Source organism: Condylura cristata, unplaced genomic scaffold, assembly GCF_000260355.1.
Source record: "Condylura cristata isolate star-nosed mole 26May11 unplaced genomic scaffold, ConCri1.0 scaffold00009, whole genome shotgun sequence".
Classification (NCBI taxonomy): Eukaryota; Metazoa; Chordata; class Mammalia; order Eulipotyphla; family Talpidae; genus Condylura; species Condylura cristata.
The window spans coordinates 56,231,630-56,247,545 of record NW_004567110.1 but is presented as its reverse complement, the minus strand read 5'-3'; the positions used below and the strand labels follow the sequence as shown (position 1 = coordinate 56,247,545).

At 35.3% G+C, this 15,916-nt stretch overlaps 1 protein-coding gene across 1 annotated transcript; it reads right to left on the bottom strand.

The window, feature by feature from the left end:
* Positions 1–1,225: 1,225 nt before the first annotated feature.
* Positions 1,226–14,686, bottom strand: PLAG1 (pleiomorphic adenoma gene 1). Its single transcript, XM_004679867.2, has 4 exons — positions 14,583–14,686; positions 7,221–7,319; positions 4,467–4,825; positions 1,226–3,953 (listed from the first exon to the last, which is right to left on the bottom strand). Exons 3-4 carry the CDS (start codon positions 4,706–4,708, stop codon positions 2,696–2,698), a joined length of 1,500 nt encoding a protein of 499 aa, XP_004679924.1. The 5' UTR covers positions 4,709–4,825; positions 7,221–7,319; positions 14,583–14,686; the 3' UTR covers positions 1,226–2,695.
* Positions 14,687–15,916: the final 1,230 nt, after the last annotated feature.

Here is a 15,916-nt window from a genome sequence, read left to right as displayed (position 1 = left end):
AGTCAATTTAAAAACAAATTAGCTGAATTCCCTCTCATTTGGAGGTGTTATTTCAAGTCTGTGGGCCAGCAACAGTCAAAGAGGTGTACATATAGAATATTAAGACACTAAAGTTTTAATTCACACTGTTGCCCTGAAAGCTGTGCCTCCATCTATTTGAATTCTATGCAGGGCGAGAATTAGGCTAAACATATATTTATCTATATGGTGCCATTCCCCATTTCCAAAATGCCTATTTAGTAAATCGTAGTACTCCCTTGTATTTTGTTATTAGCAGTGAAAGATAGCCTACTAAGGCCAATGTCTTAGCTCATTAATTTGATTTCGTCAGCAAATTTTTGACAAAATAGTGCTTCCACACTTTCTATTTGTGATTTCTACTTAAAAATAGGTTTTCTGTTTATGCTCTGTCACCAAATTTTTTTCTTTTTTTCTTTTTTAAAATGGTGATTAAAGCAATATTGAACACTAATCATTCAATTAATGATTTAGGTAAGCAATCTGTTTCATAGAAACTAAAGGAAGCAGTAATAAAGCAGAGCTAAAAGCCTACTTTCAGAGCAAATATTCTCCTAATCAAAAGTTTAGGAGCAGTTTGAAAATTTTTAAATGTATTTCCTTATTAACATATATAATTTTAATGCCTTTGGAACACACTTTTTTAATAAAATGTAATTTTAATAATAAAATTTAAATACATAAGTATAAAAACTACTGCTCCTAGGATTAAAAAAAAATAGGAGCATGATAAAATATCAGGAGTCAAAGCTCCTTAAGAGAGCAACTCTGATTCTATGAAGTGTGATATATGTGTGTGTGTATATATATATATTTATAATATATATAGTGAAACCCCCATTTACATTATTACAATTTACATCTCTCCACAAGTTATACTATTCCCACATATTTTAAATAATGTATTATATTCAGTAACCTGCACTCATTTTTAGTATTCTTGGTAAACACAATCTGCAGTGATAGTTGGCCCTAGGGAAGCAAAAGAAGCCTCCATTTGGGCTAATGAGTGCTCAGAAATATTTTCTTCTTTTTTAAGAGACATATACTTTTCTATAAACCTTCCACCCTCATACCCACCCCAAAAGACAGGGTCCCCAAATAAGGTGTTAACAAGTGCTTAACAGGTAATGTTTCTAAGGTTGATGTGCCAAGTGATATGATACTAATATATATATATATATATATATATATATAATTGTTTGATCTTTGAGAAAATGATGGTGGTTGTCTAACATGAGGAAAGCCTGTGGTAAATATTGTATTCAGTGAAGATAATGTTATCTTCATGTTAACTAGATAATGCTCATTTTACTTTACTTTTTCTCCCTCCATAAATTCAACTTATTTGCAACATTCACTCCCTTTCCCAGCAATGTGTAAAAGTGGGGTTTTACTGTATATATTTTTTGTTGGTCAGTCCTCAAGTAGTTTCTTAATGCATTTACTTTAACTTATCCATCTGAAAAGAGCATGAAAAGATGAATTAACACTGAATGAGAAAGACACCTCTGGGGTTAAGACCATTATTTTGTTTTCGGCTTTGACTCCTAAGGGAAAGAAAACCTTACCAAATTCAGCAAAAAGCAATAGATACTAAGGGATATACCTGTACTTAACTCTTAAGAGTCCAGTTTCTGACCCTGGCAACAGAGGACATGATCTCTAGACAAGATTCCAAGTTGAACTTTGTGCTTCATGTCTGTCTCTCTGTCCAGGAGTCTACCATATCCTATAAGCCGTCCACTCTGGAATCGACACAGGTAGCATCTGTGTCCTACGCTGGCACTAGATTCTGGACAAAGGTTGAACTGACAGTCAAAATAAAATTGCTGGCTGTACTTGACCTACCCTTTGGTCACAACAAGAGAACTATGCACTCCCTCTGACGACTCCAATCCCATCCACTATTCATATTATTGAATGGAAAGGGAGCAAGTTAAAGAAATGTGAAGAGTGGCAAAATATCCTGTGTACTAATTTAAAGACAGCTATTAAGTAACATGGAATGCTGTGTCACCTTGCTAAGAGTCTCTTTTTGCTCTAAATACTGGTGGTTTGTGTTCAGATTTTGTTTTTCCTTATATGTGCATCATAAAGACAGCAAGCATTTGCATCAGACAACAGCAAGCCTGCCTTCAAAATATACTGACCTGAAATTATGGTACACCTAAGAAACACCTAATCTCTCTCCAAGTGGATTCTTAATCATTTGAATTGTCTGATTATGAATCCACTCATAAACTAGTAAAAAATTTTAAAACTCTTGAGTGATTCATATACATTTTGGAAAATGTACATTCCACTGCATGAGCCAAATGTCAAAAGGTACAGCCATTGTTACTGGACAAAAATGAAGACTTTAAGATCTAAATGTAGTATGAACATGGGACCTGTAAGGCTTTACTGATAATGGCTTTTCTAAATGAAAAAATGATCTTAAAATATGACAATTGGCAGTGAATCAGGACAAAATACCCAGGTAAACATAACTGAACACAAATGGTTCCAAAGCTCATTTAAAAAGCTAGTTTCTATTTTTATACTGGCTTAATGAAAATTGGTACTATACAAAAGCAGGAATTTTTATACTGTCTTAAAGTAGGCACTAAAATAACAATGGTGTCTTAAAGCAGAGCTACACGTACGTTTTGTAATATATCAACGTCTCGCGCTCCTACTGAAAAGCTTGATGGAAACGTGGCAGGGTGGTGCTTGTGCTTAGACTACTTGTGAAAGCTGCTGACAGTGAGTGCAGAGAGCCCAGACCTATGGTACTGGCAGGATCCTGAAGATCCTGTGTTTGCTGGGGGAGCTGAGAGACAGAAGAATGTGCTTCTTCTTGGGAATAGCTCATTCCAAGGCTCCCCACTGATATGGGATTATAGGGAGGGCCATTTAATGGTATGAAGTTAAACAACTGAGAAAAATCCAATGCTGGTGTGTTTAGGGGGTCACTGATAGAAATGGAGCTTTTTGAGAGGGAGAGGTCCCCTGCACCATCATCTAGGGACCCAATCTGAGGGTCTAACCCTAGTTTAGATGACGATGCTTGAGAATCTTGGGAGGAAGAGGGCACACCACCTTGAAGCTCCATCAGATAACTCTCAATTTCCCCCTTTAATGGCTGTTCTTTTTCAGGAATAGAAATTGCATATGAGGTAGAACTGAATGGGTATTTGAAAGCAAGGTGGTGAGAAGGATGGACAGCGTCCATATCTATTGGGCATGTCATTCCCAAAGGTAAAGTTGTGATCATTTGGTGGGTGGACCCCGAGCTCTGCATGGACTGAAATGGAGTGTTATAGAGATTTAACTGCAAAGTGTTTGTGAATGGCTTTGATAACAGTTCACTGGAAGGTAAGGACATCACCGGAAGGAGCTCATCTTTTATAGGCACAGAAACATTGCAGGTAAATGGGTCCAGAAAATCCACTGGTTCTGTTTTGACCTTAAGAAGTTCTTGATTGTGACTCTTCTTCATGTGTCGAGTCAGGTGATCCTTCCGCCCAAATCTCTGTGCACAATACTGACAGAGGAAGTCCTTTCTTCCAGTGTGCACCACCATGTGCCTCCGGACATCTTTCCGGGTGTAGAACCGGCGATCACAGTGCTCGCACTGGTGCTTTTTCTCTTTAATCCCGCCTGATGACTTGCCTGCATGAGATTTAAGGTGCTCCAGAAGCACTCCTGTGCTTTCGAAAGTCTGCAAACAGACCTTGCAGGTGAGGTCACCACTTGTTGCAGCATGCAAGGCCAAGTGACGCTTGAATCCAAGCTTCGTGTTGTAGTTCTTGCCACATTCTTCACACTTGAACGTCTCTTTGTTAGGGTCATGTGTATGGAGGTGATTTTTCAAATGATCTTTTCGGTGAAACATTTTCTCACAATAATTACACTTGTGGGTTTTCTCAGGAGAGTGAGTAGCCATGTGCCTTTAAACACAGACATATTCTGTAAGTTTCATGATAAAAATGGTATGTACTCAGTTTTCAAATGGAAGCTAAACTACTCTGCTAAAACAGAATTTCCCTAACAATGGACACTTCTTAACTTAATACATATGCTACAAGGATAGTTAACATACCTAAACACTGCAGAACTTGAGTCCTTAAGTTGCCACTTTAGTTTTTGCTGGTTTTTAGCTATTACAACAAAATGAGCAAGACTGAATATACTCACGCAATGTCCATGCCCTTTTCTTGTAATTTCTTTGTACAAATGGAAACTCTACTGCCATAAAGCACTTCATTTAAAAAACTTAAAGATACCAACACATATAAGTATGTGACTTAGAATACCAAAGCTAGCCATTGTCTAATCTATACTTAACATTTCCTCTCTGCAAGTTAGCTAAAAAATGTGTATACAAATATATACGTTTACAATGGCCTCAAATGGCCAACATTATAGAAAATATAATCTGAAAGACAAATAGAGTTGAATACCTTTGTAATTTGTACTTAGAAACAAAGGCCTTGGTGCAGTCTTGTTGTATGCACTTGTAGGGCCTCTCTCCTGTGTGAGAGTAGGAGTGAACCTTTAATTTCTCAACACTGTTAAAGGCCTTGTCACACAGTTGGCAAGGAAAGTTTTTTCTTGGTTTGGTTTCACCACGCTTACGTTTCCCTGAAGGGACTTTCTGGGTATCTCTTACTTCTGACAAATCACCAGGAATGACAGTGGCCATCGCAGCCTAAACCAGGCCTTCTTGTTGGACACTTGGGAACTGCCCAACTCCACTAAATGATTTAGCTTTAGGTGGCTTCTCAAGTTTCATGTGGTCGTAAAAGAAAGCAAAAAGGGACTGGAAAAAAAAATAAGAAACAACTAGTTTGTAACTAAACTTAATTTTAAAAAATTTTATTTGTTATGTGATGCTTTTGAATTAAAAAAGAAACCATATAATGGATTCAGCTGGTCTAATGTAATATCTGTAGGCTTCTTTATACTAGTCAAAATACATATCAATGCATTGCTCAGAATGAACAGTCCACACGTACCCTGAAATTCCACTTGTCAAGCATTTGCACTTAGGGAAAGCAGTAGTGATTTTTTGGGGAACTTTCATGAAGCAAAAGACAACATTAAAAGTGGTTTTACTGAGCTTGAATTTGCATAAGGAACTACAGAACATATATCTGATGGAAAATAAATATAAAACAAATATTTTAAAGTCTAAAAATCTTTTTAATTTGTACAAATTGGCTTTAGTCACATCCTGTATTAAAAGAAAATATAAACAACTAATAACTCTTTAGGACACCTTGTGAACCATTTAGTCCATGGAAGAAGAAGCACTTTCAGAGGCCTAAAAGAGTTGGGCCTGCCACCCAAGTGGAAATCACTCTTTATACCAGTGTCATTACATACAGAAGGGTTTCTGAGTCAGGAGTAGAAATGACTTATCTTCATAACAAATGTGTGTTCTTGAAATGGTAAAACCTGTTGTTGTATGTCAGGTGAGGGGTATGGCCTTGTCATTTTGGATGAAAATTCAATTGGAGTAATTTTCCTCATCATAGAAAATGGTCTTGTCCATGGGGCACACTGAGATCAATGGGTAAGTCAGGGTCATGAGGCCTTCCCAAAGCTGAGGGGATCAGTCTTTGACACACCTGTAAGCCCTGTGTGGCACACCTGTGGGACTACTGGTTTAGAGCACAGTACAAGGATACATCATTAAGAGGTGTTTCAGGTTGGTTTAAAGGTGTGTCAGTTTCAATTCCTTATTAGTGTTGCGAGAAAAATGAAATGGTACATAACTTACAGCAAAGAATGTTTATTTAAACAAAAAAATTGAAAGCTGACTGAAACCTTTGAAAATTCATAGATAAGAGATAGTAAATATCATCCACTATATTTTTCAGAGTAAGAAAATCAATTCCTTTAAGATCCAATTTACATAAGAGTTAAACTACTTATCATGAATGCTAGTTTATTTAGCGATGTACTTTTAAGAGACAGAAAATAATACTTGTAACCTCTTTAAAAAGATGTAATTTTTATACACTGGCTAAATGACTCATCAACTACTAATCGAGTGCACTTTTTACCTTATGATACATTCAGAAACCAATGAAAACCAATTTCTTTATATTACATGTGTTTTGGTACGGACATGCACCTTGACAAATTTTATGTATAATACTGACATTTTGCAAATTTCAGTTATACTCTTGCAGAAACTCTAAATTCCTATATTTTAAAAACGAAGTGTACATTAATGCATTTTAATGTAAAGGCTGTTACTAAAATAGCAAAATAGAAAATTATCCACTCATTTACAGTGTAACCATGTAGGTAACTTAGTTAGGATTTGGTTTACATATGTAGCAGATACAGGCAGGCAAAGCTTTCTTTCATGCTGTTCAAATTGTCTAAGTACCCCTCTGCAGTTTAAAAGTGACATTAACACAATTAAAACAACTGACATTACTAATGCTAATATAGTCTGTCTCCTCTGGTTTTAGATTTTCTGAATCTCAGGGAATTGTTTGAAGTTTTCCTGATATATTCTCATTTAAGTGACAGCCCCTCTCTCAGAAACATCTAAATAGCTATTCTGCAATAACCAGTAATGACATTGTAAACTGGTATAAAGCAATAAAGGAAAAAAAGTACTTCTGATTACATGATTTTCTAACATGACACTTTTATCCACCTATTGATAATTGTGAAAAACAAGCTGGTAAATTTTTCAGTTGTAAAATAGCACAGAGTACAGGGTATTTAAATACCTATAGATAACTAATATCCAGAAATATTTTAAAGACTGGTCATACTTGTCATGGGCAGAGAATTCCAATTGAGAACAGTGATCATTTCTCTATTTTGAAAAAAAATGTACTAAAAGTGCAACATGAAACAATATATAAATATTGATTATATTAAAATTGGTGATAATATGGAGTAATAATCCTTGAGGTATTATTATCTTTGATGTACATACTGAGCAATGAAGAATTGCAGATTTCAAATATTACACTTTTCTAAGACCAGCTGAAAATCTTTAATGGCTAATAATACCTTTTTATTTTAATATATTACAAAACTCAAATTAGTTACAGGAACATTTAAACTATAGGATAATGTGAGTTCAATATCAAATCAAATTTTACATTCATGATATGTATATCAAACAAGTACAGTACTTTAAAGTTACATGCATAGAATTGTAGTGATTTTTGTTCAACGAATACCTGATGACAGATGGAAAAAGCCTCAGACCTTGATCTTAGCCAGTTCCATTGACTCTTCGTGGAAGAGAGTGGAATCCAGTCCTTCCCATTTTGGCCAATCTATGAAACAAAAAAAAATAAGGATGGACTACACTCTAAATAGAACAGCATGTAAATGATGGAAAATAAAGGATAAAGAATTGCAATTTCATGGCACATGCTTACATTCCATATTCTGCTTATGAGTCATGCATTAATTTTCACCAATTGCAAATTATTAGTTCTAAGCACATTTACAGGACCACATAAATGCAGACACAAAAAGTAAAATAGTATTACCTATATAAATGGCATTTTGTGATGCTGAATGATTCCCCACTTCTTTCCCAAATTCATTACAATTTTAAAATCTAATTTGTCTACTAAAAGAAATGGATATTAGGGTTACTATGGGTAAACCAAACTGATGAAAATTTCATTCATAATATCATGGAAGAGAAACGCTAAGTTATCTCCTGAGACAGTGCATCTGGAACCTCACCAAAGCACAGCAACACCTGATGGAAGCACTCACAGTCCACACTGCACAAACTTGTGCAACTTAGGCTTCTCTGAATACATTTTTGGTACCTGCAGTACCTGTCAATTCACTTCTCAGAATGCTGCAAGAATTGCTGAAATGTAGCAACAACGCTGTGCTCTTTAGATTTCAAAAGCATGCAAGGGAAGTAAATACTGGAAGGGGGTGTTAGGAAGAAAGTGTCATTTGGTTTTAAGAGATCATTGTTGAAAAATGTGGTATTTCTCAACAATGTCCATTTGTAGCATGATCCCAGCAGACTAAGAACACAAAGATAAAACCATAATAATTCTTGGCTGAACAAAAAACTTGAAAAGAATAATAGTCAAAAGGCAGAAAAAAACAGGATGATCTATAAGACAGTATACATGGCACACAGGAAAGTTAGTAAACTTGAAATATTATAAAGATTAACCAGAAATCATAATAGAACTTCAGAGGTCTGATACAAATCAAATAGTCAAAACATGATAATATAAGGATTCACCAATGACAAGCTAAATGATGCATTTCCCCAATATAAAAATGTTCCCGTACTTTAAAGAATTTGGTGATGAAAATAAAATAATTAATAGAGGACATTCAAGCATCATTATAGAAACACTACAAGTATATCTGAAAGCAGCATTTTCTCATAGTTTAAAAGATAAGAAAAATAAAAATTTAAACCAATAAAAGATGCTTAAAAAGTGAAAGCAAAAGCTCCATTCTTTTGTAAGCACAGGGCATGCATAAATGGAAGAACTGAACTTTGCACATCAAAATTGCAAAATAATAAAGTTAACTTTGTAAATACTTACTTGCCCAGGGCACATAACTGAGTTTTGGTAGGGTAATAAGGAATATGAAAGCCTGTTTTGTGTATCATTTTATTTTAATAATGTAAATACAGTATAAGCATAGTGTTTATTTACATCTTTATTATCTCCCTGGAATTCAAAGGACCTGACAGGTAGTTACATTTATTATTATTGGCATTTTAATGTAAGAAGCTCAACGAAGCTCAAGATCTTACTAGCTTATACTCTTTTCTATTTTACCCTTATCTGAGTATATTCTAGGACAGGCTGGCAAATCAACTTGTGAGTGGACAGATTGTGTCATTTATGGTTTAAAAGACAAGGATGGGGTTAGTGTCTATTTTCTCTCTCTGAGCTGTCATAGCTGACTCCCAAAAGGAAAGAGATTTAAGACTTAAAAAGCTTCTTTTAATACAGTTTGCAAAGTAAATTTTAAATAATTTAAACAAAAGTTAAGTAACAGCTATTCTAAGTAGACAACGGTTTGGGTAGGAAAAAAATTTAAAGCCATCAGTGACTAGTAAGCAAATAGGTATTTTTTTCTTCCTTTCCTTATGAATATGATTTTATTGCATTCAAAATACACTCATTAATTTATTTTCGCTTACTGTTCAATGGCACTTATAAAAATACTTTAGAGTTTAAGTTTTAAATATATCTCAAAATAACATATTTTGATTTGAAATATTACAATAGCTTACAAATTATCTATTACATATTTTACAGTATGAAATGAAATAATAAAGCCAGATTTTTCATTCATTTTATCATGAAACACAATCCCAAAGTCATAGTTAACTTTCATTAAATTCAGCCTAACACTGTCAGTCTCATGTTTGGCCAAATAATTCCAAAGGACTGCTAGCTATTTCCCAAAACAAGGGAAAACCAGGAGTTTGACAGAGTTCACTATTATTCTCTTTGATATAATAAACACAAGAAAAATAGTTTGTATGTAATCCTAATTTTGCATAATGTTAAAATGTGTGTATTCTTTTTTAAAGGATTAACAAAGTTTTTTTTTTTTTTTAAGCATTGTAACCACAATTCTAAAAGCCTACAACATGGGTACAATACCCATTTTTCCATTTTTAATATCAAAAGTTGGTTACTATACTTTTTAAATGATTAAAGGTCTTTCCCTTGGCCTGAAGAATTGTGAAGCAAAGTGGAAAATGTACACATGTACATTTCAAATCATTGGAGATAAAAGTATTTCAAAAAATCCTCCCTGCTTTTGCTGGTACCAACACAAACATTTTTTTCTGGGGCAACTTTGCATATATAAAAACAATAATTAAAGAGAAGACTGAGTAGGCCTGTACACACAGAGGTTTATTTCCCTATGTTTTACATACTAAAACAGTGACTCACAGTGAAAAATAACAAGCAAAAATGAATCATACATCAGAGGGTCTACTAAAACGAATCCTCATGAAGATGAAGGCAGAAAGAATAGGCCTGTATTGAAACTATTTCTATATTTTAAATTTCACAGTTCTGATAGTCATTTCTGTAACAGTTGTGAATATTTATAACACTTACCTGAATCAATAATGATTTCATATTTAAAAGTCAAACACAGACATTGCTAATTAAGAGGCAAAAAGCATTGATAATCCAAGTTTTATACTCATATGCAACCACAGAACACCATTTGTAAATAAATGCAGAAAATGTCAACATCAGTTTAAAACATGTTTTTTCATATAGAATAAAAATAAGGTAGCTTGCAAAAGAAAACTTACCAGTAGTTAATACTTTCATTTACTGTATAAAACAACAGAGCTTTGCATATTGTGAAAGGTTCTATCAACAAGATAACATAATTGAAGACAGTCAATTTTGAAGGGCAACTGCATGCTCAGAACATTTTTTTGATCCTGTATGATAAGGTGGAAATTTTTATAGCATTCAATTTCTATAGATCTGTAAAATCACTTATTAGAGAAGAAATAAGAGGGAAAATCCTTGCAACTATGAAAACCTAAGAGATTTTAAAGTAAACTGTCAGTAGCACGGTGCAGGAATTGTATCTGCTGTTACCATTAGAAAAAAGAAAAATTAATGCTCAAATTTCAGAATGAAAAAATTAAAGCAGGGCAAGTGCCTTCCAGCAACAAAATGAATGAGAGGCTTGCTCAATCAGCACATAAATAAGCATAGAATATATATACCTATACTCAAATCAAAAGGAGTACAGTATTAGTATAAGTTGGTATAACAAACTCAGCCAACAAAATATTTTTGAAACGTAAGAGCTATAGTCTTCGACTAAAACAATAGCAACTGCAACAATAAAAGCTTCTAAAACGTTTGTTTCAGAAAGAAAGAGTTATCTGATTTATCTTATTGCTAAGGAATTGATTAGTATAAAGTGGTCCCTCCATCCTATCAAAAGTTGCTAAACTGGAAACATGCCCATGCTGGTGCCCATGTTGGCCCGGACTAGAAGGTTCATTAGGTGATTGCAAGAGGCTGCAGGTAGTCACAAGGAGAGCAGAATGGAAGTGTGCCCACTGAGGAGCAGCAAATGGAAAAGAGCAGAGACTGTCAGAAATGCTTATGTTGCAGTAGAGACCCAAACAACTCACTGTTCCCTGAAACAATGAAAATTGGTGCAGTATTTATTTTCCTGTAGTGAATGTCACAGCTAACTAAAATTAACTTAAAAAGGATGTCCTTTTGTCATTACTATATTTGATAGTTTGATGTTATTTTATAGTTCTAGGACAATCATTTTGAAATTTATCATAAAAGTCATTCTTACTGATATTTAGAAAGCTTTATATCTAATATACAATAATAATATACAATATTATAGCAAAAGCAAACAGAAGTAAAGGGAAATAGCAGATTTATTTAAGGATAGATAGAAAAGGCAACAATTCCAAACTGGAACACAAAAATTCCAATGTCATTTTTTTGGTAGATACAATTAAGTTCCTTTTTGGGTGACCCTGCATGTGGGTACAGCTGTTTGCTCATTTCCTACTATACCCAGAGAGATAAATGCTGAAGATAGGATATTCAAATAAATTTTATCTTCCAATTCATAAATATCTTCCTTGGTTAATTATTTTACAGAAGAAATGTCATGATAGGTCAAAATTTTTACTTCTCTTTTAATGGTACCTAACTTGTAATTTAGCATTTTTACTACTACACTGGATTTCCCTGCATCCCCCAAATGCCCCCATGACTGCACATTCTTTATGAAAAAAAAAAAAAAAACCAAAAAAAACACACAAATAAGAGGTTCACCAGGGTATTCTTATTTTCTTAGCAAAGGGCAGTCAGTATTTACAAACAGGAAATGAGAGGAATTGTATAAAAAGGAAGCAATGATGCCTGAGAAAGCAAAGAACAACAATGACATGTGAACAGAAAGCATAATTGCTTAATCAAAACTTTAATTTCAGAGGTTTTGTTTTGATATAAAGCATTTCCAAAATATTAGTGCCCTGGCTAGAATTATAAAGGAAGTACATCACAGGTCAGCACAATCTCCCAAAAAAAAATCTCCCAATTTGTGAAGAGTTGTTTATGTTTTTATTACCACAAACTCCTTAACTTCCTGGGGTTACAAAAAGCATGCTTGACACTATGGAAATGTTCACACTGAAGGACTCTAAACATTTGGAGGACATGATTTCATTCAGCCTATTAAAATTACAGCTGCTGGATAATCTAGGGTCCGAGCCCTCATACTGAATCTGTAATAAATTCAAATGGGAAGGTAGAAATAGTACACATTAAAAGCCAAAGTGATAAAGTTTTGCTTAATTTTAAAAGTTCATGCAGATAATCATGCAGATAATAAGCCAGTTCAAAATGAACTGTTAAGCAGAGGCTTGTGTTGTGTATTCAATAAGATATAAATGTTAAGTGTGTACAAAATCTTGACTACTACTAAACAATGTAATAAAAACAGAACCCCCAACCAGGTCAGGGTCTATTCATGTCATCACTGTTACTCCTTAAGTTATATCCAAATGGCTGTCCTGGACCAAACTACAGGAAGCAGCTTTTATTTATTCCCACATAGGTGTACTCATATCAGTTCTAGGTAAAACTGCCAAATTGGGGGTAGCCGCTCCCTCTGCCTCCAGAGGACACACACATTTTGCCAGTTATACTAATCAGAAGAAACTTAACTGTATTCAAGTGATTCTACCTGCACAAGAATGAACTTCAGAATTTAGCTTCTCTCAGTCGTGTACCTGTGATATTGCTCTCACGATCTTCCTGAAATCACCTGTCTCTTCCTCAGGACTCTAAATTCACCTCCAGGGAAACTATTCTTCACCCCAAGATTCCCAGCACCTGGTGAGAGCCCTAGCAGTGGTAGAGTCTGATAAATATTGGTTGAACACAACCAGAATTCCTTGAAGGAACAGAAATTACAAAAAGCAGCTAAGTGTGTTTTGGAGATCTTGAATTCTCAAACCTGTTTAAAGCAGGCTCTGAAGAGAAACCCAGAGAATGAAACTGCTGGTTTGTTTGGGTGGAGGGGCAAAAACGTAACACAGCATCCCACCACCTGGGAGTCTGTCCTGCTGCTGTCAATGGGTGTTGAAAGCTAGGGAGACTGAGGCACATGCTGCTCAAAGGTGTGCAGGTGTCCCTGACAGGCTCAGACACACCTGGGTGGCTCCTAGCCAGCCTGAATTTCCAGAACATTTCTGCTTTTGGCTCCTTAAGCACATGCATCCCATAGCTTCTTAAGCACATGCAACTTGTTTTGATTATAATTTATCACCTGGAAATAGTCTATGTAATACTATAGTAAGGTCAAGTGAGAAAAGGAAATTCAAAACCTTTGAGATGTTCTTCATGTGAAATTAAAATGTAAAGATGAAGGCGAAATATGAGAGGACATTTTTGATTGCTTTCAGAAATCAAAAGGAGAAAATCAGCATAAAATTGGCTAAGTAAAATTGGTAACATTTTTTTTTCCTAGTTGTTAAAAACCAGCTTCCTTATTAACAAGTTTAAAAACTACAAAGGAGAAGAAAAAAAGTCCCTTAACCTGTAACAATAAAAAACCATTAACAGCTTTTCATATATTTTAAGTGTTTATAATATACAAGAGGCTGAAGATTTATGCTGACTTAATTGTAACGCTTAATTTCCATTGAATGCTGTGCTCATAGAGAACTTTAGCCAGGTTAATTTATGAACCTTTTATTTGGTTACAAAGCTGTACATATGTACTGTGAGGCCCCGTCTGGCGCTCAGCCTGTGTCCTTCTTCCCCGAGGGCTGGATCCCTGCCTGGCGGCTGTGGAGTTTAGGAGCTCGAAACCCTCTTCTGATACTTGGCACAGCCAGCTTTGTTTCCAACAGTCTTCCCATCCTAGGGCTGCTGAGGGTCCTGGCATCTAAACCTCCATCTTGTGTGTGAAGTCCTGCTGACAGACTTACCTGGGGCCAGCTCCACGTGGGCCTGGTTTCCAAGTATTGCTACATCTCGATTCTGTGTCCCTTAGCTGCAGCTACAGGAAACCTACACTCTCCTGTGTGTCCTTTTTCCAACAAGAGTAGCAAACTGTGGTCCTGCTGTGTTCCTGATTCCTAGCTCTGTCTTTTCCAGGGAGTAGAGGGAGCTTCTCTCTCATGCCCATTGTTAATCAGATCCTACCCAGCAGACTGAAAAAGGTATGTTGGTACTATGGAAGATTCTATCCCAAGATTCAGAGAAGAGCTTAAGAGTTCATCTGTGGGCTTTTTTGGGGAATGTGAACAAATAAGCTTTTGCAGCAGTTACACATTTTGTGCAGAGTAAGGAAGAGTGTACTTGCCAGTATTCCAGTCCTTCCTTTACACTATAACTATTAATGAGATCCTGCTGAACACAATATATATTAATAGACCTTAAAACAGTAAGTGGCATGCTTATTATGTGGCATGCTTTTCAAAGCTTTTAATATTATATCTTAAATATAACTCGAATAATCAATCACTTTGAAAGTCATGCCATATAATGGTAAAAGCCACCTACCTGAAGCCCTGCTCCAAACTCTAGCAAGGTAACCTTATCAAAAGACCATCATAGAATGAAGCATTCTGGTGCCAAAATACCGCCAATGCAGCACCAAGGCGCAACCTAAAAAGAAAAGAAGAGTTAGTTTAAAATTCCGAATCTCAGACCCAACCTAGTTAAAGGCACATGAGTGAAATGGTTTTGACTCATTATCACCTACTCATATTTATACTTTATCGGAAAATTAATTCCAAAATCTTGTTAGAAATAAACGTGAAACAAAGTATTTATAGGACACTGTGAAATGAACATTAAACAAGTAAACAACCCTAAATTTGTATATTGCCCCCAAATCAGTTATCTTTATTGTTCATATTTTTATCTGGCAAAGTATCTTTCAAGTTTATTGCCATCACCCCAAATTACTGAACATTTTCTTCATTTGTATTCTAAACAGTTAATTTTTTTTCTGTACCACAGTTTTTAGAAAAGTCTTTGAAAGTGTGTATCTTGTTTTGAACAGTAGCTGAGGGAGAAATCCTGCCTGATGAATGTTTCCCTTGGGCCATCTGTTCACAGGACAGGGTGCAAATAATTGGTACCCAAAAGTAGAGACAGAATAAGATGGACAACTACTCAGCTCCCGACTTATCAGTCTTTATGATGAGACTATTATTCATTTTCATGGGACTGTGCAGGTGGCAAGTCCATCTTCAGCATCACACAGGGAAAATCTGAAGTGTATTCTGAAGTACTCAATGTTTTGAATTATCCTCAACCAAAGACTCTCTATGGGCTAATTAACCAAGAGAGAACAAGAATGTCAGGAGTTCTACGAAGAAATCATCTGCTTCATTTTCCTAGGTCAGAGAGTCAACATTCAACTGTATGTAGCTACCACTCCATTAAGATAATTAACAATGACGTGATAAATAGTACCTACATCTATTACCTATGACACCGAATTCAATCACTGGGGCTGCAAACAGATACAGCTCCCACACTAGAACAGTTACCAACTAGTTGCAGATGCCAGATAGAAATTTTTATGTCAAGTTAAGCTGTGTTACCAGTAAATAAAATAAAACCTGTCTTGAAGGCAGTATTAGAGTGACAAATCCATGGATGTTTGGTAATTTTTATCATTGAAGGATGTAAATAAAAAAGGAATAAAAGGCAGTGCATGTGGGAGGCATATCAGTTAGCCAGAAGATCCCACAGAGCTGTGGGTCATCACAGATTCTAAGACAACTCTGACTACAGTAAAGTGCAGTTTACAGACAATGTAAGCTTTCAAGTGAGAAAAGTACACTGAAACCCAAAAGGACGAGACAACTCACACTCAGGTTCCC

Excerpts from the sequence above, each read along its gene's own strand:
- PLAG1 (XM_004679867.2), bottom strand. The coding sequence starts at position 4,708 with ATGGCCACTGTCATTCCTGGTGATTTGTCAGAAGTAAGAGATACCCAG. Across the intron at positions 3,954-4,466 it reads TCTAAGTACAAATTACAAAG|GCACATGGCTACTCACTCTC; the intron begins GTATTCAACTCT and ends CTGTGTTTAAAG.